This window comes from Arvicanthis niloticus, chromosome 17 (assembly GCF_011762505.2).
Source record: "Arvicanthis niloticus isolate mArvNil1 chromosome 17, mArvNil1.pat.X, whole genome shotgun sequence".
Classification (NCBI taxonomy): Eukaryota; Metazoa; Chordata; class Mammalia; order Rodentia; family Muridae; genus Arvicanthis; species Arvicanthis niloticus.
Genome location: NC_047674.1, coordinates 34,090,237 through 34,115,193, shown reverse-complemented (window position 1 = coordinate 34,115,193; position 24,957 = coordinate 34,090,237). Strand labels below are relative to the sequence as shown.

At 44.2% G+C, this 24,957-nt stretch overlaps 1 protein-coding gene across 1 annotated transcript in view; it reads right to left on the bottom strand.

The window, feature by feature from the left end:
• Positions 1 to 24,087, bottom strand: part of Prim2 (DNA primase subunit 2) — a 202,660-nt gene extending 178,573 nt beyond the window's left edge. Inside the window, exons 1-5 of the mRNA XM_034522057.2 lie at positions 23,957 to 24,087; positions 23,189 to 23,351; positions 21,243 to 21,346; positions 17,964 to 18,043; positions 16,863 to 16,983 (exon numbers count right to left, since the gene is read on the bottom strand). Coding sequence (XP_034377948.1) covers positions 16,863 to 16,983; positions 17,964 to 18,043; positions 21,243 to 21,346; positions 23,189 to 23,342 — 459 coding nt within the window. The 5' untranslated portion in view covers positions 23,343 to 23,351; positions 23,957 to 24,087. The remainder of the gene's footprint in view (positions 1 to 16,862; positions 16,984 to 17,963; positions 18,044 to 21,242; positions 21,347 to 23,188; positions 23,352 to 23,956) is intronic.
• Between the last annotated feature and the right edge of the window lie 870 nt (positions 24,088 to 24,957).

The following is a 24,957-nucleotide window of genomic DNA, read 5'->3' as shown; positions in this document are numbered from 1 at the left end:
AGGTTTCCATCAAATCCCTCCCCTCAAGGTTCAGGGAACCCTTAGGAAGAGGAAGGGGAAGAGTTTAAGAGTCAGAGGGGATGGATGACAGGGAATCAAGGCCTTCTACACGCAACAGGGCTAGTGCATATATAAACTCACACACTGACCTGACAGTGGCTGACTCACTCACGTATCCTGTCATTAAACCAGCCTCTAAGTACTTTCTACAGGTTGGGCATTGTGTTTGCTAACAGGTAAGAAACAGAAGAATCTTTAAGATCAAAGGAGCAAAGCATTTCCAACACTACCAGACTCATTAGAGTCCATAGAGTTGAAAGTAATGGTGACTAAGAAATCAGATGAGTGGGGCTGGAGAAATGGCTCAGTAGGTAAGAAGATTTGTTGTATAAGCATGAGGACCTGCAATGGATCCTGGTACCCGCATAAAAAAAGTGACCCTGTAAGGACCTGTAATGTACAGAGTTGCAGAGCAGGACACTCAACACTCTCCTGTGGCTTCCACAGTGTGCGCGCGCGCACATATACACACACACACACTGGACTGTCAAGGGCTAAGCAGATATGGGCATTCTCACTTCACAGTGAATAGTGAATTGAAAAAGATATCCTAATAGCCCAATGCCAAGAGTGACAGTGAGGCTGGGTGGAGGTGGACAGACTCTGACAGGCATGTAGGCACCGAACTGTGACAGGACTACTAATCTGCCAGAGGAAAGGACCAAGAGCACTCTGCCACCCTATCCTATCCCACTGTGACAGCTTTATGTCCTCAGAACCAAGAAGCAGCTGCCTTTAAATGAACCTTCCTATGTACCCTAAAATCCCACTGTTAAAGGTGCTCACTGTGGGGGTGGGGGTGGGATGCAGATGCAGAATGGACAGCAAATGGACTTACAAATACCAGCTAAGGCCCTGAGACCAATTCCTACCACCAGGGTTGTAAGGTCATCCAGTTGTTCAACTATTAATCTAGCATTCATCCACACATCTCCTTAACCCCTCACAGAACATGCAAAGCAAGAGCTGAAATAAAGCCTACACTCACTCGCTGTAAGACAGGATTTCAAATTCTATTAGCTATATTCCTGAAGTTCTTTTACCTTGTCATACAGATATAGCACGAGTGACAAATTCACACTGAATTCCATCCAACGTTCTACACACATATACATGCACACACATACACTCACATACACATAAACACACGCTCACACATGCACACATGCACATGCGCACACACTCACACACATGCACAATCTTACACAAATCTTATTCGAAAGCCAGCACAGTAAAAACAATAGCTAATGGATAACAGCTCACTGTGCTCTTACTGTGTACCAGACTCTAAATGCTTTGCAAACTGTATTAGGGCCTTTGAGCTGACTAGTTAACATTATGTATTCGCTATGTATTCCCTGTCTCATACATGAACGCAGGTCTGGCCGCCTCTTAGCTGTGTAAGAGGAAGTTCTGCCTACCAGTAATGATGGCCTGGAACACATGTGTGCTGCACTCCCTCTTGATGTGCACACTTTCAACATACATGCATGAGATTACATCTGCTTCCGTGTGCTGCTCTGACTTAGAAGGAAAACCAGAAAAGAGATATTCAGAGCTCACAGTACTAACAAAGATAAGACCAGAAAATCTAATGGAATCCAAGAAGCTCAAAGAAAGAGAGAAGAGAAGAAGAAAGGAGAGGAGGGGAGAGGAGGAGAGGGGAGAGAGTTCAAATCTTTTCTTTCCATACCTCCTTCTGTTCAGTTTTGGCAGGGTCTTATGTCCCCTGGCCTTGGCCCTCCGTCTCCACCTCCTATCCTGACTAGCATTACAGAGGCATGAGCAACAGGACCAGGTGATGAGGAGCTCGCACAGAACCCTGGGCTCAGGACACCTAGGCGAGCATCTCCATCCCAGCCTGAGGCCAGTGAAATTCTTCCAGCATTCTCCCCTCCAAGCCTTTGGTGCAGAGCACTTGTGAGTTACCCTGCCGGGCCTTACCCTCATAACTAGTACACAGGAACTACTAGTAAATGCTATTCCTTAAGTTAGTGTCTTAATTAGCTTGACAAGTTGAATTTAAATGATGAAAGTCAGCTCTGAAAGGTCCACTTAGATAATCAGCATCTGCCTCTAATCTAACCAAGATGATTAACAAATTAAGCCCTTTAATTAGCATTTTACATAATTTAGCCAAATGCTTCTTTTTAAAAGATGAATCAGAATTCATCAGCTAGAATTCCTCTAAATTTTGATTAATTATCTTCTTTAGGCTGCATTAATTATCTAATTTTATAGCATATAGAGTAAAAAAAACAAAGAAATATAATTTAAATTAATCTTCACCTCTTAAAAGCTAGCATTTTACAAAATTTACCCTAGTTCTGTCCATCTGGGCAAATTAATAGAAAACTCTAAAGAAAAAAAAAATTAAGTTGGTTTCAGGTTTTTTTTTCCCTTAAATCAACTCTCCTGAGTCAACTTCAGCCAAAATAAAGGCAATTAGCATTCTTAGAGAAAAAGGGAAAAAAGGCAGAGGTGAAGAGAAGGAGAGGGGGAAGGAGGTGGGAGGGAAGGAGGAGGAAAGAAGGAAGGGCAAGGAGAAAGGCAGGGGGAGGGCAGGGGGAGGGCAGGGGAGAAGAGGGAGAAAAGACTGTGGGAGGGAAGGAGGAGGAGCTCTGCCCACACAGCCAGGCAGGGTCACAGCTCACAGGAGGCAGCCCCTGTTCTCAGCTGTGTGTCAATCCCCACTGCACAGGGAAGAAGAGAGACAGCAGCCACGCGTCCATACACACCCAGCTGACTGGCCGCTCTCTCAGAGAAACAGCTTGTTCCTCACAGACAAATTTTTTAAGAAATGTATATTTCTTCTTGTAGCATGGCCAGAAATCCATACTTATTAACCAAAGTAAGTAGCACTGAGCTTGATAAACAGAAGCCTGTGAAAACAGTAACTGCTTAGGGGGTGGAGAAAGTCCACTTCATCTCTAACTGACATTAAGCTCCATTTCTCAGAAAGACAGAGTCCCGCCTTCAACGGAGAACTTCTAGTCTAGAATCCAATGTCTTTCCAAAGAAGGGAACAGGAAAATTCAAAAACAAATTTTTGAATGACAGACAATAAATAGCCTATGAGAAACTGAAATAAATCATGTTGTTAACATGCTATAAAATACCACCGCAAGTGTGGAGACCCCTGTGTGCGACACGCACGTGCCTGACCACAAAAGAAACGGCAAAAATAAAAGAAATTTAATCCTTTGGAAGACATATTTAAAAAAAAAAAAAAACCTATTTAAAATGATAAACAACAACTAAGGGAAACCAGGGCCAGGGAACTAAATACCAATGTTCTCCTTCCTAAAACCAGACTCCTGTGGGACAACATCCCTGAGGAACCGGCACCCACACCCAGGCTCTGTTGTCCACTGATAACCAAACACTTCCAGAACTGTTTGAAGCACTTACTCTAGTGGCAATACTTTCAAGATAACTTACAGCACTCTGCTGCATGCACTCAGAAAATACTATCACTGACTAGAAAAACTCTAAGGACTGCTGCTAAGGATTTTAGTACTTAACCCAAGCCCCAGTGAGTCACAGCATCCACTGGATGTGGATCGACTATGGCCCTGATATGATGTCACATTTATTCTCCTCATCTGAAAACACTGACATCTCTTAGCTCTTAAGATGTCAACACAACAACCAAGATGCAGGTGTAAAACGTTAAAATTCAAGTTACACAGTTGCTGAGTTTCATTAATTTACTACTTAATAACCTTCTAACCATATCCTATGGAAAGAGCGCACACACGTACACACACACACACACACACACACACACACACACACACACACACACCCTGCAGAGCATGAACTTCCTTGCATTATTTCTCTCTTATACTGAATGGACCACTGGCAACGACAGTACTCTGGCTCCCCCAAATGACACTTCTACAGCACAGTAGTCCTGCCAACCAAGAAAGAAAAGCATGCCAAAGTAAGTGGGTTCCTGGAAGCCCATCTTCTTGGGAGAAAAAAATAATCTGTCAGAGTATCTTCAATTTTAGTATCATTACCTCTCATTCACCCCTCTCCGCCTCACCAAATAAGAACATTTCATTTCAACCAAGAACTTTCCTCTGATTCCCAAAAGGTGAAGGGATTTGTAAGAAACAGAACAATGAAGGCAGAGCCTCAGAGCCAAAGTCTGTAGCAAGAGGGCTTGAAAACTCAGAGGCAGCCAAACAGAAGAGAAAATACTGCATGCTTTCTCAAAGATACACAACCTAGCTTTAGAATTAACTACATTAACACACACACTCTACATAAATGGAAAAGGGAACTCTAAGGGAGAGAAATGAGATTTAGTCAGAAGGAAGGAGGGGAGGCTGGGGAGGGAGGGCTCTGAGGGAGGTTAAATATGCCTAAGGTACAACATGTATGTAAGAAGATGGCATTGTGAAACCCATTCTTCTATATGCTAACTAGAATATTTAAAAGGAAAGCCTTATGTAAAAAATGCCCCAAACTAGAATACATGTTTATCAAACAAATTAATGCTAAGATTAGAATTGGCCAATAATCACGAACCTAAAAGTCTAAACGAATGAATGAAAGTATCTCCACTGATAAGATCCATTGTCTAACTGTATGTTTTGTTAAGGTCCCCAAGGGAACAAAAGGGCTGTCCTTCAAAGACCTGAGAACACACAGCCGGGCTCCATACTTTCTCTCCAGAAAGCTGGCTCTCCTACTCCACTGGAATTCTGAGACGCGAGGCATTCAGCACAGCAACGAGCTTTCACCTGCCTATCGAGGAGAGCACGAAAGTGCCCTACTCTCATGCCGCTTCTGACTCTTGGTCTAATGTGCCGTGCTCACAAGGATGTGACCTAGGAGTTAGGATTATGTTTCACAAGAAATAGAAGAACTTCCCTCTCGAACTTACAGTAAAAACAAGGCATCTGGAATGCTGGTTCCTCTAGTATTATTCAATTAGACAGTACAACTGTCAATCACTGGAGACCTGCAGGCCAGGGTGGTTCTCAGCTCTGTCAGACTCAAAGCTGCCCTTCTTTAAACACATTAACACGTAAAACACAATCCCAAATCCACGTAAAGCTACAATCCCAAAGCAAAACACAGAGCTAAGAATTTCATGTTGGCTTAGGAAACAATGTTTGGGGCTCAATAACTGGAAAAGGTATGGTGGTTGAGAGAAAAGCTGGCGCGCAAACATAAAATCAAGGAAGACATGGGAAAGTTCCATTACACAGACCTATCTAGTCCAGCCTCCTGTCTCCTAAATGACATATCTACCTATCATACCTGGCAAAACTACCACAAAGATGTCTAGATGATCTTTTGGGGAAACTGTAGTCCAGAACCCTTGGACTAGCCAACAAGCCCTTCCAAAAAGCCCAGTGTGTAATAACCACTAAGCCTCTCTTGATAATATCTCTCTTTCTTATGCACTAAGAGGAAAATCTATTCAAGTCCTTAACTGTTCTGTGCCTGATGAATTAAACTTAATTATTCCCAACTGGAGCACAAAGTTTAGTGCTCCATTTTCAGCTTACAATGATCTTTGAATATTACATGAGTAACCATTGATCATTAACGAACACATCCAAAAATGTTCTTAACTAGGTAAAGGGGGCTGAGGAGGCTCAAAGGAAGGGACCTTAGATGAAATGCCCTACAGTGGGGAGAGGGAACTTGTAGAGCCCACTTCCAGCAGGAAGACAGGGCATCAAGTGAGGGAGCAGGTTGCCATCCCACAGTCAAAATCTCCAACCCAGAATTGTTCCCGTCTGAAAGAACTGCAGGGAAAAAAATGGAGAAGAGCCTGAGGAAAAGAAGGTCCAGTGACAGGTGCAGAGTAGGATCCAGCTCAAGGGGAGGCCCCAAGGCCTGACACTGTTACTGAGGCTATGGAGTGCTCACAAAAAGGGACCTATCATGACTGCCCTCCTAAAGACCCAACAAGCAGATGAAAGGGTCATATGCAGATATGTGCACCCAGCCAATGGACAGAAGCTGCTGAGCCCTGTGGTTGAATTAGGGAAATGCTGGAGGAAGCTGAGGAGGAGGGCAACCATGTAGGAGGACCAGCAGTCTCAATTAACCTGGACCCCCAAGATCTCTCAGACACCAGATAACCAACCAGGCAGCATATACCAGCTGATATGAGGCCCCCAGCACATATACAGCAGAGGATTGCTGGGTCTGGACTCAGTCAGAGAAGATGCACCTAACCCTCAAGAGACTGGAGGCCCCAGGGAGTGGGGAGGTGGGGGTGGGGGGGGACATCCTCATGGAGAGAGGGGGACGGTGCGGCACGGGAGAGGGTGTGGGGGGGTGGGAGGAGAGGAAGAAGTATAAGACATAGAACAGTCAGAGGGTGGACCAGGAGGGGGATAAAATCTGGATTGTGAAAAAAGGTTCAATAAAAATTTTTAAAGGCGGGGGGGGGGGGGGGCCTGAGCAGGAAGTGTTCCGCACAATCACAGACTAGTTCTGACCCCAGCATCTACATACAATGCTGGGGAAGCTCTTTAACTGCTCTCATCTCGAGACTCCTTGTGAACTGTTGGGAGAATGACATTATATAAGCCACAGAAAGCACTTAGCTGAGGGCTTGGTACTTGGTAGACAGCAGACGGGAGCTGTCTGTCGGTGACTAGCTTCCTCTCATTACATCTCTAGGTGATGCAGACTCTATTCAGTCATCCGCATCCTTCTAGGAAATGAGGACCCCATGCAGGATTGGATACAGTTCTGTTGCCTATTATTTACAAAGTGATCTTACCCTTGAATCACCCAAAGAAGCAAGAATGTATAGTACAGGATTCTCTTCTCCAAAACAGGGACCCAGACAGCAGACTTAACAGAGATAAGCAAGAGAACAAAGCCACAGAGGATCAACGACAAGAGAAAGGCACAAAGTCTTCAAGCCATGTTACCACCCAGATAAAGAAATAATGGCGGTATACCCAAAACAGAAACACAGATGCCCTGTTATAGCGCCTTCGGAGGGTAAGCACAGCAGAATGGCAAACCCACAGCAGCAGGCTACTAGAGAGTGGCTGCTATAGCAGCTACTTCCTCGACATGCTCTGTAACCAAGATTACCTACAGGATCACTGAAAACACACTTTTTCATTTTCCTTTGTTTTCCCACTTTTTACGTGTCACTAGAGAGAGTCTCAGCATGCAGCCCTGCCAGACCTGAAACTCACTGTGAACCTGGCTAGTCTTATGACTTGCTGTCCTCTTCCTGCCCCTGACGAAATGCCGGGGTTCCAGGCACATGCTACCACACCCAGTAGCATATCTGCCTCATATTCTCACCCAAATGACCTAGAACAAGTCAATCTGACCTAGACTTCAAACTAACCTAGGACACATGAATGCAAGAGGATTGAGCTTTTAGGGCATTTGCAAAAAAGGGAAAGTTTATAAAAAATTATGAAGTAAAAATATAACATATTTCATTTCAGCATCGATCTCAGAATAGTTTCAGAAAACATAAACAATCTCACAATAATTTTAATTAATACTTAACATTATATATACATTTATCTATTGTATTATAACATGTATGATACCTTGTACATGGGAAACTTCCACTAATTTGAAATCCTATTTTCCAAGGGCAGAGTTGTAGGCATAAGAATCAAACAATGTGACTACAAAATTTAGAAACTACATGAAAACTTTAAAAAAAATATATAACTGTCACAAGTTAGTTTGAAACTGTTTGCATATGTTAATTTTAGTCTTCAAGGGTAATGAATTCAGCTTGAAATTCCACATTTTGCCAATGTCTAGATTTAAGCTACCTTATGAACAGAATCTAAATCTGTAACTCTATAAGGAAAACCCAAAGTCTGCGAGTTCTATAATATTACTACAAAGGAGTACCTGTCATGACTGTTTACAATTATACACACAGATAAACAGGTCACAGCTAGCTGGACGTTCCACAAGCTTTCCCCTATTCTCTAATCACAAGTTACCAACACTGTGCCTGCCCAGTCCATACAGATAACATAAGGTTGGTCCACAGAGCTGTTCGGCGTTACAAACCACTGTGAGAAGAAAAGTATAACTGAGCTGACTTTTAGGAAGGGAGCCCTGGGGGTAGATGCAGGGGGTCTAGGTTTGGCTCCCAGCGCCCACAGAGCAGCTCACGATCATTCACAACTCCAACCACAGCGTATCCACTGGCTTCTGACGGCCAAGGGCTCACACACACACATGGTACATATGTGTACACCACAAAACACAGAGAAAGGGAAGTGAGCCCAAAGACCCACCTCTAACCAAGAAGCTATTCTGCAGTTGTCACCTGCTGGGAGAGGGAAGGCTTTGTATGCTGGCTATCAAGCACAGCCCACATTGGCCAACACAGACGCCTTATGGAGATCTTGGTTGCTGTTTTGTTTGAAAAGAGTTTATGTGTATGTTTCCTTTCTGTGTATTTTCTTTTTTCCACTACCGCATCCCACCTAGAATATCAACTACTGCATCCACACCCTAGAATATCAACTACTGCATCCACACCCTAGAATATCAACTACTATATCCACACCCTAGAATATCAACTACTGCATCCACACCCTACAATATCAACTACTGCATCCCACCCTGGAATATCAACTACTGCATCCCACCCTAGAATATCAACTACTGCATCCACACCCTAGAATATCAACTACTGCATCCACACCCTAGAATATCAACTACTGCATCCCACCCTGGAATATCAACTACTGCATCCACACCCTAGAATATCAACTACTGCATCCCACCCTAGAATATCAACTACTGCATCCCACCCTAGAATATCAACTACTGCATCCTACCCTAGAATATCAACTACTGCATCTCACCCTGGAATATCAACTACTGCATCCCACCATAGAATATCAACTACTGCATCCCACCCTAGAATATCAACTACTGCATCCCACCCTAGAATATCAACTACTGCATCCACACCCTAGAATATCAACTACTGCATCCCACCCTAGAATATCAACTACTGCATCCACACCCTAGAATATCAACTACTGCATCCACACCCTAGAATATCAACTACTGCATCCCACCCTGGAATATCAACTACTGCATCCCACCCTAGAATATCAACTACTGCATCCCACCCTAGAATATCAACAACTGCATCCCACTCTAGAATATCAACTACTGCATCCACACCCTAGAATATCAACTACTGCATCCACACCCTAGAATATCAACTACTGCATCCACACCCTAGAATATCAACTACTGCATCCACACCCTAGAATATCAACTACTGCATCCACACCCTAGAATATCAACTACTGCATCCCACCCTAGAATATCAACTACTGCATCCCACCCTAGAATATCAACTACTGCATCCCACCCTGGAATATCAACTATTACATCCACACCCTAGAATATCAACTACTACATCCACACCCTAGAATATCAACTACTGCATCCACACCCTAGAATATCAACTACTGCATCCACACCCTAGAATATCAACTACTCCATCCCACCCTAGAATATCAACTACTGCATCCACACCCTAGAATATCAACTACTGCATCCCACCCTGGAATATCAACTACTGCATCCCACCCTAGAATATCAACTACTGCATCCCACCCGGGAATATCAACTACTGTATCCACACCCTAGAATATCAACTACTGCATCCACACCCTAGAATATCAACTACTATATCCACACCCTAGAATATCAACTACTGCATCCACACCCTAGAATATCAACTACTGCATCCCACCCTAGAATATCAACTACTGCATCCACACCCTAGAATATCAACTACTATATCCACACCCTAGAATATCAACTACTGCATCCACACCCTAGAATATCAACTACTGCATCCCACCCTAGAATATCAACTACTACATCCACACCCTAGAATATCAACTACTACATCCACACCCTAGAATATCAACTACTGCATCCCACCCTGGAATATCAACTACTGCATCCCACCCTAGAATATCAACTACTGCATCCCACCCGGGAATATCAACTACTGTATCCACACCCTAGAATATCAACTACTGCATCCCACCCTAGAATATCAACTACTGCATCCCACCCTAGAATAACTGCATCCCAACCACGGAATATCTACTACTGCATCCACACCCTAGAATATCAACTACTGCATCCACACCCTAGAATATCAACTACTGCATCCCACCCTAGAATATCAACTACTGCTAATCCACACCCTAGAATATCAACTACTGCATCCACACCCTAGATATCAACTACGCATCCCCTAGAATATCAACTACTGCATCCACACCCTAGAATATCAACTACTCATTCCCACCCTAGATATCCCACCCTAGAATATCAACTACTGCATCCACACCCTAGAATATCAACTACTATCATCCACACCCTAGAATATCAACTACTGCATCCACACCCTAGAATATCAACTACTGCATCCCACCCTAGAATATCAACTACTGCATCCCACCCTAGAATATCAACTACTGCATCCACACCCTAGAATATCAACTACTACATCCACACCCTAGAATATCAACTACTACATCCACACCCTAGAATATCAACTACTGCATCCCACCCTAGAATATCAACTACTGCATCCCACCCTAGAATATCAACTACTGCATCCACACCCTAGAATATCAACTACTGCATCCACACCCTAGAATATCAACTACTGCATCCACACCCTAGAATATCAACTACTGCATCCACACCCTAGAATATCAACTACTGCATCCACACCCTAGAATATCAACTACTGCATCCACACCCTAGAATATCAACTACTGCATCCACACCCTAGAATATCAACTACTGCATCCCACCCTAGAATATCAACTACTGCATCCACACCCTAGAATATCAACTACTAGCATCCACACCCTAGAATATCAACTACTGCATCCACACCCTAGAATATCAACTACTGCATCCACACCCTAGAATATCAACTACTGCATCCACACCCTAGAATATCAACTACTGCATCCACACCCTAGAATATCAACTACTGCATCCCACCCTAGAATATCAACTACTGCATCCACACCCTAGAATATCAACTACTATATCCACACCCTAGAATATCAACTACTGCATCCACACCCTAGAATATCAACTACTGCATCCCACCCTAGAATATCAACTACTGCATCCCACCCTAGAATATCAACTACTATATCCACACCCTAGAATATCAACTACTGCATCACACCCTAGAATATCAACTACTGCATCCCACCCTAGAATATCAACTACTACATCCACACCCTAGAATATCAACTACTGCATCCACACCCTAGAATATCAACTACTGCATCCACACCCTAGAATATCAACTACTGCATTCCCACCCTAGAATATCAACTACTGCATCCCACCCTAGAATATCAACTACTGCATTCCCACCCTAGAGAATACAACTACTATATCCACACCCCTAGTAATATCAACTAACTGCATCCACACCCTAGAATACAACTACTACGTCCCACACCCTATGAATATCAACTACTGCAATCCACACCCTTAGAATATCAATACTGCCATCCACACCCTAGAATCATCAACTACTGCATCCCACCCTAGGAATAATCCACTACTGCATCCCACCTTAGAATATCAACTACTGCATCCTCACCCTAGACTATCAACTTACTAATATCCACACCCTAGAATATCAACTACTGCATCCACACCCTGGAATATCAACTATTACATCCACACCCTAGAATATCAACTACTACATCCCACACCCTAGAATACTCAACTACTGCATCCACACCCTAGAATATCAACTACTGCATCCCACCCTAGAATATCAACTACTGCATCCCACCCTGAGATATCAACTATTACATCCACACCCTCGAATATCAACTACTACATCCACACCCTAGAATATCAACTACTGCATCCACACCCTAGAATATCAACTACTGCATCCACACCCTAGAATATCAACTACTGCATCCCACCCTAGAATATCAACTACTACATCCACACCCTAGAATATCAACTACTGCATCCCACCCTAGAATATCAACTACTGCATCCCACCTAGAATATCACTATGCATCCCACCCGGGAATATCCAACTACTGCATCCACACCCAGAATCAACTACTGCATCCCACCTAGAATATCAACTACTGCATCCACCCTAGAATATCAACTACTATATCCACACCCTAGAATATCAACTACTGCATCCACACCCTAGAATATCAACTACTACATCCACACCCTAGAATATCAACTACTGCATCCACACCCTAGAATATCAACTACTATATCCACACCCTAGAATATCAACTACTGCATCCACACCCTAGAATATCAACTACTGCATCCCACCCTAGAATATCAACTACTACATCCACACCCTAGAATATCAACTACTACATCCACACCCTAAAATATCAACTACTGCATCCACACCCTAGAATATCAACTACTGCATCCCACCCTAGAATATCAACTACTATATCCACACCCTAGAATATCAACTACTGCATCCACACCCTAGAATATCAACTACTGCATCCCACCCTAGAATATCAACTACTGCATCCACACCCTAGAATATCAACTACTATATCCACACCCTAGAATATCAACTACTGCATCCACACCCTAGAATATCAACTACTGCATCCCACCCTAGAATATCAACTACTACATCCACACCCTAGAATATCAACTACTACATCCACACCCTAAAATATCAACTACTGCATCCACACCCTAGAATATCAACTACTGCATCCCACCCTAGAATATCAACTACTGCATCCCACCCTAGAATATCAACTACTGCATCCACACCCTAGAATATCAACTACTGCATCCCACCATAGAATATCAACTACTGCATCCCACCCTAGAATATCAACTACTGCATCCACACCCTAGAATATCAACTACTGCATCCACACCCTAGAATATCAACTACTGCATCCACACCCTAGAATATCAACTACTGCATCCACACCCTAGAATATCAACTACTGCATCCACACCCTAGAATATCAACTACTGCATCCACACCCTAGAATATCAACTACTGCATCCCACCCTAGAATATCAACTACTGCATCCCACCCTAGAATATCAACTACTGCATCCACACCCTAGAATATCAACTACTACATCCACACCCTAGAATATCAACTACTGCATCCACACCCTAGAATATCAACTACTGCATCCCACCCTAGAATATCAACTACTGCATCCCACCCTAGAATATCAACTACTGCATCCACACCCTAGAATATCAACTACTACATCCACACCCTAGAATATCAACTACTGCATCCACACCCTAGAATATCAACTACTGCATCCACACCCTAGAATATCAACTACTGCATCCACACCCTAGAATATCAACTACTGCATCCCACCATAGAATATCAACTACTGCATCCCACCCTAGAATATCAACTACTGCATCCACACCCTAGAATATCAACTACTGCATCCACACCCTAGAATATCAACTACTGCATCCACACCCTAGAATATCAACTACTGCATCACACCCTAGAATATCAACTACTGCAACCCACCCTAGAATATCAACTACTATATCCACACCCTAGAATATCAACTACTGCATCCACACCCTAGAATATCAACTACTGCATCCACACCCTAGAATATCAACTACTCCATCCCACCCTAGAATATCAACTACTGCATCCACACCCTACAATATCAACTACTGCATCCCACCCTAGAATATCAACTACTGCATCCCACCCTAGAATATCAACTACTGCATCCACACCCTAGAATACCAACTACTGCATCCACACCCTAGAATATCAACTACTGCATCCACACCCTAGAATATCAACTACTCCATCCCACCCTAGAATATCAACTACTGCATCCCACCCTAGAATATCAACTACTGCATCCCACCCTAGAATATCAACTACTGCATCCACACCCTAGAATATCAACTACTGCATCCCACCCTAGAATATCAACTACTGTATCCACACCCTAGAATATCAACTACTGCATCCACACCCTAGAATATCAACTACTGCATCCCACCCTAGAATATCAACTACTGCATCCACACCCCAGAATATGAACTCCAAGCAGCAGATGCCAAGCACTGGGAGGGTGTGAGGTGGCCAGTTTGGAAGTGAAGAGTCAACATTGACCGGCAGGTGGGTCCTGAGAGCTCACCCTGTGACAGCCTTGGAGAAGGGGAAACTGACTGAAGGAGCAATGACACCAAGGAGGACCTGTGGAAGATCTTTCGAGTTCTCTTTTAAGGTGAGTCCCGTGTCATTCAGACTAGTCTTGTTATGTAGCCAACGATCCCTTGAACGCCTAGTAGTCTTGTTTCCAGAATTACAAATACAAATCACCAGCTTTTGCTGGGCTCATCTTGCCTTGGCCCACTCCGGTATCTCAGTATTTCTGGCTCCTACCAGGAGAGCAGCTCCCTGTCACCAGCCCCCTCCACCATGGTGCTCTGCCTCACCACAGAACCACAAACAGTGGAGCCAGAGGACATGCACCATGATCACTAATGCTGTGACCTGTTTTCTCAGCAACAGAAAGCTAATTAGTACACGGAGTAACTACTAATGGGTATGAGGTTTTGATCTGAAGATAATAAAAATATCCCAATTAGATAGTGCTGACGGGGGCTGGAGAGATGGCTCAGAGGTTAAGAGCACTGACTGCTCTTCCAGAGGTCCTGAGTTCAATTCCCAGTAACCACATGGTGGCTCACAACCATCTGTAAAGGAATCTGTTGCCCTCCTCTGGTGGGTCTGAGGACAGCTACAGTGTGCTCGTATACCCAAAATAAATAAATAATTCTTAAAAAAAAAAAAAAAAAAAAAAAGCATGTTAAAATATATTAATTTCATTTCAATAAGCACATACGATTAGGATTTATTTTTATTTTACGTGTATGAGTGCCTGCATATATGTATGAGGACTACATGTGCACCTAGTGCCCAAGGAGCTCAGAAAAAGGCATTAGATCCCCTGGAACTGATTAGTTCCAAGCTGTTGTGAGCCACTTACCTGAGTGCTGGGGACCGGACCCTACTACTCTGCAAGAGCAGCACTTCACTGGGCTGCCTCCCCCGCACTTCAATATAGTACTCTTTTAAAGTGTATATGGAGATTTGCTCAGATATTCTAGAGTCAAAAGTAAATCTTAAAAAAAAAAAAAAGGCATCTGGACAACTTTTTTCAATCTTCTAACAGAAATCAGTAAGTTCAATAATAGTTTAGTTTTAAAAACCTATTTCTAACAAGAAGATAAATTAAAGCTAGAGATGACTTGGCAGTTAAGAACACAAACCGCTCTTCCACAGGGCCTGGGTGTGAGTCCCAGCACCCAGGTCAAGCAGCGCCCAACTGCCTGTAACTCCAGTGGCAGGAATCCAGCGCCTCTAGCCTCCATGGGCACCACACTCACATGCATATCCACGCACAGACACAGGCGTAAAACATGACTAAAATAAATACATCTTTTTTTTTTTTTTAAGATAAATCAACTGTTGATAACACCAACAGTGGACTTCGCCAAAGGCCAAAGCTACCTAGAATCAGAGGGGAAGCTCTGAGTTTGGGTGCAGTGACCCTGTGTGCCCAGGTGATCCCACACGGGGGCATCATGTAGAGGCACTCCGAGAAGAAAAGCACCTCCCTCGTAAACACTGATAGTTGACTCTCCTCATACAACCAAATCTGACCAAAAGTATAACAGGAAGTAGGAAAAATGAGTTCAGAAAACTCGAGTACCTCTGTCTTCCTGGTCGCACTGGCTTGTAAGAAGCCTTGGCAGGGAGGTGCCTGAAGACAGGACGTGTGCCTTACACTGACACCAAAGTCCTAAACAGTCCCACTTCCACCTGAAGGCTGGAAGCTGCCAGAAACAATCTTCCTCTGACAGAGCACAGATCCACCTAAGATATCTTTCTTCTTCTATCCACAGTACTTCTCTGTGCTAAATTTCCCAAACATTTCTGTTTCATGTAACTGCAAAATGTAGTTTGCTCAGATTCACCTGCAAAAACTATTCCTTAAATCTATCCAAGCAGACTTTACAAACAGCTGACTTTCAGAGTGAAATACGACCTTCTCTAGACTTCACATGCTTTTAAGTATCACTTGCTATCAGCTAGTCTTGGAGCCGGCTACCTAGTAAAAGGACATAGAGAGCCTGAACTCCACTTAGAATCCCAACACATAAAAGGAGACGGTACTTTACAAGCCAGGCACAGGGGCACACCTGAAATCCCAGTGCTCAGTAGACAGAGGCACAGAGACTGCCCTAAGTCTGAGTCTGGGCTATACAGTAAGACCCAGTCTCACAAAAATGAAAACAAAGGGAGAGGGGAGTTGTAGTGAGCCGCTGTTTCAGTGGCTACACATTTGCATTTCCAAGATGGCACTGGCCGCGTGTCTTCTCCAGATGTAAACATTTATCTGCGCAGTTGCTAGGCAGATAGGCGTGCTTAGTCACTGCCAATCCCGAGGCATGTGGTGAGCGAACAGCCAACCAGAAGTGAATACGTCACTCTAGACTGTACTTAAGCCGGACCCCTTCCTCACCCCTTCCCTTCCGCGTCTCTCCGCGTTTCTCCACGTGGGTGATAAAGATTAAAAAGCCTCGTTTTGCAGTAACTACCTGATCTCTGCGTCTCGTGATTTCTCCGCGGATGCAAAGCTCAAAGGGGGGCGCGTTAGAGGGAGTAGGAAACACACACTCACACTCACACACATGGGGGGAACACACTTACAGCCTCAAAATGCAAATGGCTGTCCTTTAAGAAACTCTGGACTTTATCCTTTGGTAAAATACTGAATCGAAACCGAAGCAGATCCATTTCTTGTTGAATAAACCATCGTCTAAGATCTTCTCTGAAACACAAACAGAAATAGGACTGTCATGAGTAACCGAAGATTACTAGACTCAGATCTTCTGAGAAGACACTCAAGGCAAGTCAGGGGCACAGAGGGCAGTGAGGAGCAGACATGCTCTCTGCACCGCCGCCACCGCTGTGCACCCTGGCTCATCTGATACAGATGTGAGCACTGCAAACCCCGGGAGGGAGGCCGGGAGTGTTATAAATTCAGGACGTTTTGAGGAAACCTGCAAACCATTGAGTAACATAAAAACAGCTCACTGCATTTAAACTTCCAAAGAGTCAGTTACATCGGGAAGTAAGGCATTCCTTCTTCAAAGGCCCACATCATGTAGAAACACCAAAACCTTAAGAGTGATTTTACCTCTGAACAGATGAACATGTGTACACTTTGTCAGCTGAAAGTGTAAGCTTTATAGCAAACTTCAATATTTTAAAGCCAAAATAAAAATATACTTATCCATAAGAGTAGCATTCACACTGTAAATACTGCATATGAAATAGTTTCATTTCTGCGAGATGACTTTTACAGACTACCAATTATTCAGTGACTATGGAGGATTGCATATGGTTTTCTTATAAAGCCAAAACTCTAGGTCTCAAGCTTTAAGCCAAAAACACTATCATTTATGTTACTGAGAGAAGAAACAATTCAAGATACTCAACTCATAACCTACTAATAAAAACCATAGCTCTAATATTTGACCAAAAATTAGTTAAGGGGAAAAAGTTTAATTGTAAGAAAGCAATTAACTCCTTCTACCTCTAGGTGGCAGCATTGACTCATAATTAAGCAGCTACTGACTGAAAATAGCTAGAATGTAGTAAGCGCTTACTTCTCAAATTAGAAAGCTTTTACCAAAAACAAGTGCATGTTTGAATGAATGTTTATTAGTAATGTTACCACTTTTTCTTGAAAGAGTATCGAAAGTAGCCCTCCTGATGAAATCCCTTATGGTGCAGGTGTATACTCACGACTGGCAGTACGCAAGTCGCAGGATAAAGTGAGAGATGTGGTCCCTTCTCCGTGGCTCGTACTCATCCTCCAGGTTCTCCTGGAAAATAAGGCCGCGTGAAGAAATGAATGTATTGGAATGACAAGAGGGGTAAAAAGACGCTGACTCAACACATTTAATCGTGACTCAACACGTTCACGCTCTCCAGGGTAATTATTGAGTTATCAACCACAACCAGGTGAGACTAAGAACTATACTATCTCATTGAAAGCTCCTGGGCAAAGCCAGTTTCTCCCTTCTCTCAGCTGCTGCTCCTGCCTTCCCTATACCCAGGATGTTCACCTCTCAATCAGTTCTACAGATCAACCCTCAACTTCCTTCATTTCGATTGTTCTATGTATGGACAAAAAAAAAAAAACTGTACATATACACATACACACACATATACACACATATACACACAAACACACACGAGTAACCAAAAGCTGACTGACTTTGTTCTCAGCATTTGGAGATAGGACCTAGGACTTCAGAGTGTGGTAGGTGGGTGTGTGTACAATGTGTGTGTGTGTGTGTGTGTGTGTGTGTGTGTGTATACACACACATATATACATAATATACAATAATACATACACATGTAAATATACATTTATATCCATGTACATAATAATTACAGTCAGCTTTTGGTTCCTCTTACAGAATAGGAGAGATGGGCAATTTAAAAGGCTAAAGGTTCATTCTTGGCTCACAGATTTGAGGATTTTAGTACTGTCATTTATTCTGCCACTTTGGGGCCCAGAACACTGTAGGAGGTAGCACATGCCGGAGCAGGGCCACTCACCGTACAGGAGCGGCAGAAGTACCCAAAGGTGTAGACCAGGGTGTCACTACGCCCTTCAACGGATGCTCCAATGACCAAAATCCTCCCACTGGGCCTCATCTCACCTTTTATAGACTCCATCTCCCTTCAAACACACCAAGCTGAGGACCAAGCTCTTTAACACTCAAGCCTCTGGGAGACGTTCCAGATTCAAACAACAGCACAAAGCCTACAAGCAGCAAAACTGGGATTGACACAGAAACATCTCCCTCCTCAATTCTTAGAGAGCAGCTTCAGTCTTCACCAGCTGCCCTGAAGTCCCTGCTGTAGCACCTTCCCCAAGAGCACTGAGATTGTGTATCCACATGGCATGCTGCCTTCCCCCCATCTCCATGGACACAGCATCTGCTGCCTTCCCCCCATCTCCATGGACACAGCATCTGTTGCCTCCCCTCCCATCTCCATGGACACAGCATCTCTCCTTCACTGTCCAGTAACTAAAACCTTCAACTCATTGGCTGTTGCCTCTAGTGGCCCTTGGTCGGAAAATGACTGTGAAAGACATCCTAGTGTCAATCTCTGCCCACTGGTCAATCCAACAAGGGTGAGCACACCTGCACACATATGTACATCACTCACACACATAAAAAACAAACACACATGTGTGTCATGTATAATGAGTGTATCTTGTCCTGCCTCTCCCTGTAATATTCTGCTAAGCATCTTACAAGAGAATCTGTATCCACCTCACTACTCTCTCCCCCAACCATTACCACTATTCTGGTTTCTGCCTTGTCTGCAAGGGTCATCTGGATGCTAAATCCACTGCATACCGTACAACTCATCTTAACGTCATCTACCGTAAGTTTCTGAAACTGTTGGGATTAGAAATACCATTACAAAATAAAATGCCACGGATTAAAATCTCGGCTCTACTGTTTACCATTATTATGAGCATGAAGTATAAGAAAACAGAGTCCTCGTTCATAAAATAAGAGGGTAATGTTACCTGGCTTATGAGACAAACTACATTAGAGTACATAAGTAATGTATTTACAGCCAGATTTACAAATATCTGATGCTGTTTCGCTGTCAGTATTAATATGACCCAGTTCATCTCCTAACTCTCACAAAGCTATCTCCTCCGCCTGCCCCCCATTCCGTCTCTAACTATTTCCCCAGTGCACCTGCACTTAAGCCTTGTTGAGGCCAACCTTCTCAGCAGCCTCCTCTTCTCTCTCACTAACCACGTGTTCCAAATCCAGACTTGCACATGCAGATGTCCACAAGACATGTCACAGACACACCCAAGTCATGTCTAGAACATGACTCGGTTTCTTGGTCCCAGGACTAGCTTCTCTTGTTGTGTGTCACATCCTAAAATGTCATCACCTGAACACAGGACCTGTCTGCAGTAGGTCACCAGGGGCAGACCACTGACTTCTGTCTGAGGAATCCCAACTGCACACTCCCCCATTATGAAATCTGCATGCTCCCACCTCTACGAAGTCTATGATGAAGTATGGCCACAAGTAAAACCCCTCTTCCCTTCAGTTACTTCTGTCAGGTACTAATGAACTAATATATATTGTCCTAAGCAGAGACCTGGGCACTGCAACTATTCTCTCTGGTTTTCCCTCGGGATAAGCCACTAAAATCCTTTTAGTCCACGTTAATATCCCCATCACTCATAAACTCAGAGTCTCATCATTCCAGGGTCCTGCTCTCTCCTGTCCTAGACGACCTGATCAACCTGCTGCTGGCAATTATCCTCCCAAAATAAAAATGTCATGGTATCTGTCACGATGCAGTTCCAAGCCAGACGTGGCACTGCACACCTGCTACGTCAGCACTCCAGGGGCTGATGAACAGTGCAGGGCCAGCCTGGGCGATATCACAAGTGCTAGGAACTCGGACTGCGGAATAACCCCCTTCAAAAAAAATCAAAACAATAGATAGATAGATAGATAGATAGATAGATAGATAGATAGATAGATAGATAGATAGCAGTTCCAGAACTCCAGAACTTCCTCCTCTGGTCACCCTTCTAAACTGCCCCTGCCCGAGCCAGCCAGGCAGCCACTGTACATGCTCCTGAAGTACACACACACACACACACAAAAACCCAGCATGCATCACCCTGTGACACGGAATACACAGGCAATCTCTGTGATCAGTCCATGGGTAGAAGGCGAGGGTCTCACTAAACACCCTGCACAATATACAGGACAGTCCTGCAATGAGGAATTAACAGGCCAGAAGGATGGCAGGCCTGAGGGTGGGAAACTACTGTATTACAACCATCTAACTACATGCCGATCACCTCAGCAAAATCTGTATTTTTTTAAGACTTTCTAACTACATCCATCTTTATAGAAGCCCATGCCTAATAAAAGCCCCTTCCCATAACTTACACTTGTTAATGCAAACACACTCGGACTGAAGGGAGCCTTCTCCCTCCGCCTTCCTGTTACTTACTCTGTAGGAAAACTTGAGCTTCCGAATCTCAGCTTCCAGTTTATTCTGGTATTGTTCGGTTCCTTTCACATAGCTGACACCAAGATTTTCAATTGCTTTAAGCACTAGGAGGGAAAAAGATTAAAAGGAAAAAAAAAGTTTAAATCCAAGACAAAAAAAAAAAAAAAAAAAAAAAAAAAAAAAAAACACCTAAATCAAAGATAAAAACCTATGGAGAGCAATTCTCTAATTATTTGTTCTTGGAATATTTGACAATATTAACAATTTTGTTTCCTGCAGGTATCTCACATGAACTATGCTTGGAAGTCGATGAACCACACCAATGTGCAGAAATAAAACCTAACACCAAAGATGCTCAGCCGGGGAAGATGGAAGAATAATTGGTGATCTTTCCTGCTGTACCAAGCCACCAAATGCTGAGAAGTGAAAAAGCCTGTGTGTCGGTGTGAAGAAAAGCTTTGCAGTTTGGAGCTGCCTTGACTGAGCATATCAGTAAGATGAAAGGGAGGAGAGAGGGGGGAAAAAAGGCCTTCCTTTCCCGATGACTTCACAGCAATGGAAGGCACCAAGTCACCCAAGGGAGCCGTCCAGAATAGAAGCCAGGAGCATTCAGAGGTTTCTAAAGCCATGTGCACGCCTTTCTCATACACATCCCCTCGAGGCATGCATGCCTCAACACCAGAAATGAGTCTTCTGCTACCACCTAAGCACACGACCATATTCCACCGGTTCCATCCTGCTATGGTATGCACATGTCTCCACTTCCCACATCGTCTTCTTTCGGTACCTGCTCCCTTGGACCTGACCTCCAACCACTCACCTGACCCTGTTCATGACACCTCCTTAGCATCCCTCAAGCCTTTCCCTATCACTGCCTCTGCTGCCTGGTCCTTACCATTTCACCTGACGTGACCAAGCCAAGGGTTTCAATCACTAGGAAACTCTGACAGGACTAAGCTTCCTGTGCCCTTCCCCACCCACCTTGTCTTCACTACACTGGACAGTAATAAGTGCTTTTTCCTGGGCTGACAGCTCTTACCCTGTTGCTCGAAGAAAAATGAACAGTGTTTTCCCATCTTCTGATTACTCCAGCAAGAATATTCTGGAACATAAACTCTGAGAGTGCTTGTATTTGTCTCGGTTCGTGGCTAGCTCGTTCATCTCTTCCTTCACACACAAAGGATAAGAGGCCTCCAGTTCAGTGGCTACATCCTTCTCACACCTCAGTCCTGCTTGGTATAATATGCCTTCAGACGTCCACACTTCTCCACTCTCCCTCGACTACTCACCGGAAGCGGAGCTCTCCTTGACAACTGCAAGCCTTTGTAGAGACCCTCATCTCATCCTGGAAAAGCTCTTCACTGCTTCTATTGAAAAATCCCTACTTTCTGTTCATTTCTTCAGAAACCAGACCAAATTTCAACTCTCTAGGAAACCTTCCTTAATTAAACTAAGTTAGTTATTCTCACTTTCATGCTCCAGGGGCATATAAGTAGGGGAATTAAGTCTCCATCCAGGTAGAATCTATTTTTCTTTCCCTTGATTTCAGGAAATTAATATATACCACACACACACACACACACACACACACACACACACACACACAAACCTCATCCTGTCTTGGGTTCGCAGATGCCTGTGGGTGGCGAAGCAGAAAGTAATCTGATGTATGATTTCTACTCTACGTGTCTGTCTCCACGTGGTAGATATAGTTTCAACATAGAGCTTAATTGCATTATTCATTACAAAGTCTCTGCCACCTGGCAGGGAAGTACTCAATATGCATACTACAGTGAATAAATGAATAACAGACTTTCAACAGCAAACCACCAATATATATATATAGAATGGACTGCTGAGCAGAGGTGAGCAGCCTGGATTCGTTGCCACAAGTGACACCTGCCCTTCTCAAGAACACAAACACTGGAATTTTAAATGCCACTTACATTTAACTCTGTCAAAAGCCAAGTTTTCAAACTCGGTCAATGATATGTTTTCAGTAGGTGGCTGCAGGTAAAACTGAAGGCTGTGAGGGTAACAAGCGTTTCTCTGGTCACCTGCCAATCTCAGCTTCTTCCGGGTCCTTCCTGAGAACTGCATCTTGACCACCTTTTGAAAAGTAGTGAAATAAATAAATTATATACTGTATATATATGTATACATATACACACATACACACATATATATGTTAAAACGACGGAAAGGGGCTGACACAATAAAGTAGATATATGTACGGGAACACACAAAATACTGAAGGAAGGCACAGACCGTTTTAAAGTGATTATACCTAGACGATGCCCTTCTGCGTTGTCTAGATTTTCTACATACATCTGTAATAACGGGGGCAAGTGAGGGGAGGACTCAAACTGGGAAATATGCAGATAGTAGCCCTTGTAAGACAGAGAGTGGACAAAGTGATATTGCCTGCTCACTAGACTTGTTTCGCCACCCTCAGGCATCTGCGAACCCAAGACAAGATGAGGTTTGGGGGTGTGTTAAATTCCTGAAATCAAGGGAAAGAAAAGTAGATTCTACCTGGATGAGAGACTTAATTCCCTTACTTATAACTCTGGAATTCAGCCTTTCCAGAACATTCAAAAGTGCCTCACCTTCCCTCCCGGCCCCAGCGCCTTCTCGGACCGCCACCACCCCCATCCCAGCGCCTCCCTCCCACCCGACACCACCTGTCACTCGGTCCCACCAGGTCAACTCACAAACTTCCAACTCCACGGTTTCTCTCCGTCCCAAATAAACCCGCAGGATATTCTTTAACCAGCCAGCAACCAAACTGGAAGAAACACCCGCGCTGACAGCCTCTCTTTCTCAGTGGCGGGAGAGTTCTTTTGGGACCGGAAGCGGAAGTGAGGCACTGAAGTCCCACCCCGGCGCCCCGCCCACCGTGGTACCGCGCTGGAGCCGCTGAAGGGGCTCTGCGTCTCGTGCATTTTGCACGCCGACAAACTTTTTGATGCTGATTTTGGATTTTGTTTTGTTTGCGGATGTGGGTTCTTTTTGAGACCGTGTCTCCCACTGAAGCCCAGGCTAGCTTGGAATTGGTGGCGATCCTACTGCCTCAGCCTCCCACAAATACTGGGTTTAGGCTGAGCCACATCGCCCTTCGTAAAACAGCCTGAATCCAAGTGGTGGGGATTTTGTTGTTTTGTTTTCCACAACGTAAGATGCCCTGGATGCGCGAGGACGCCGTTGGGCTCGGGGCTGCAGTGCAAACGGCAAACATTCCCACGCTGTAGCCAGAGTCGGGGTAACTGAGGCTTCGGAAGCTCGGGACCGCTTTACCGGTGTTGGCCTCCCAGCTCTCCTAGGAGGTGGAGAGGAGCCGGCCGAGTCCGCTTTGCCCCTAACACAAGGACTGTCCCTCGTTCTATTAGCAACTCTGCCTTCATCTTTCTGATGAGAAAAGAGCTTTAAGAATGACGTCAGTTTGCGCATCCTTGCGCGATGCTCGCCAGGGAACATTCGAGCTGAGCATAGACTCAGGGGAGTGGAGGAACCTGCAGGACTTACCAGAAACGGTCCGGGACCACAAGGTCTGCTGGGTGGACAACCGAAGAGCTGGGTGGACAAGACGGCGGGCCGCTGCCATCTACAGTGTGTTCGAGGCGGCTTGTCCCCCTGCAAAAGCCGCAGACAGGCCCTGGGAGGGGGCTGGGAGTGGCCTGGGTGAGAAGTGCATAGTATATTCTAGCACTTTGAA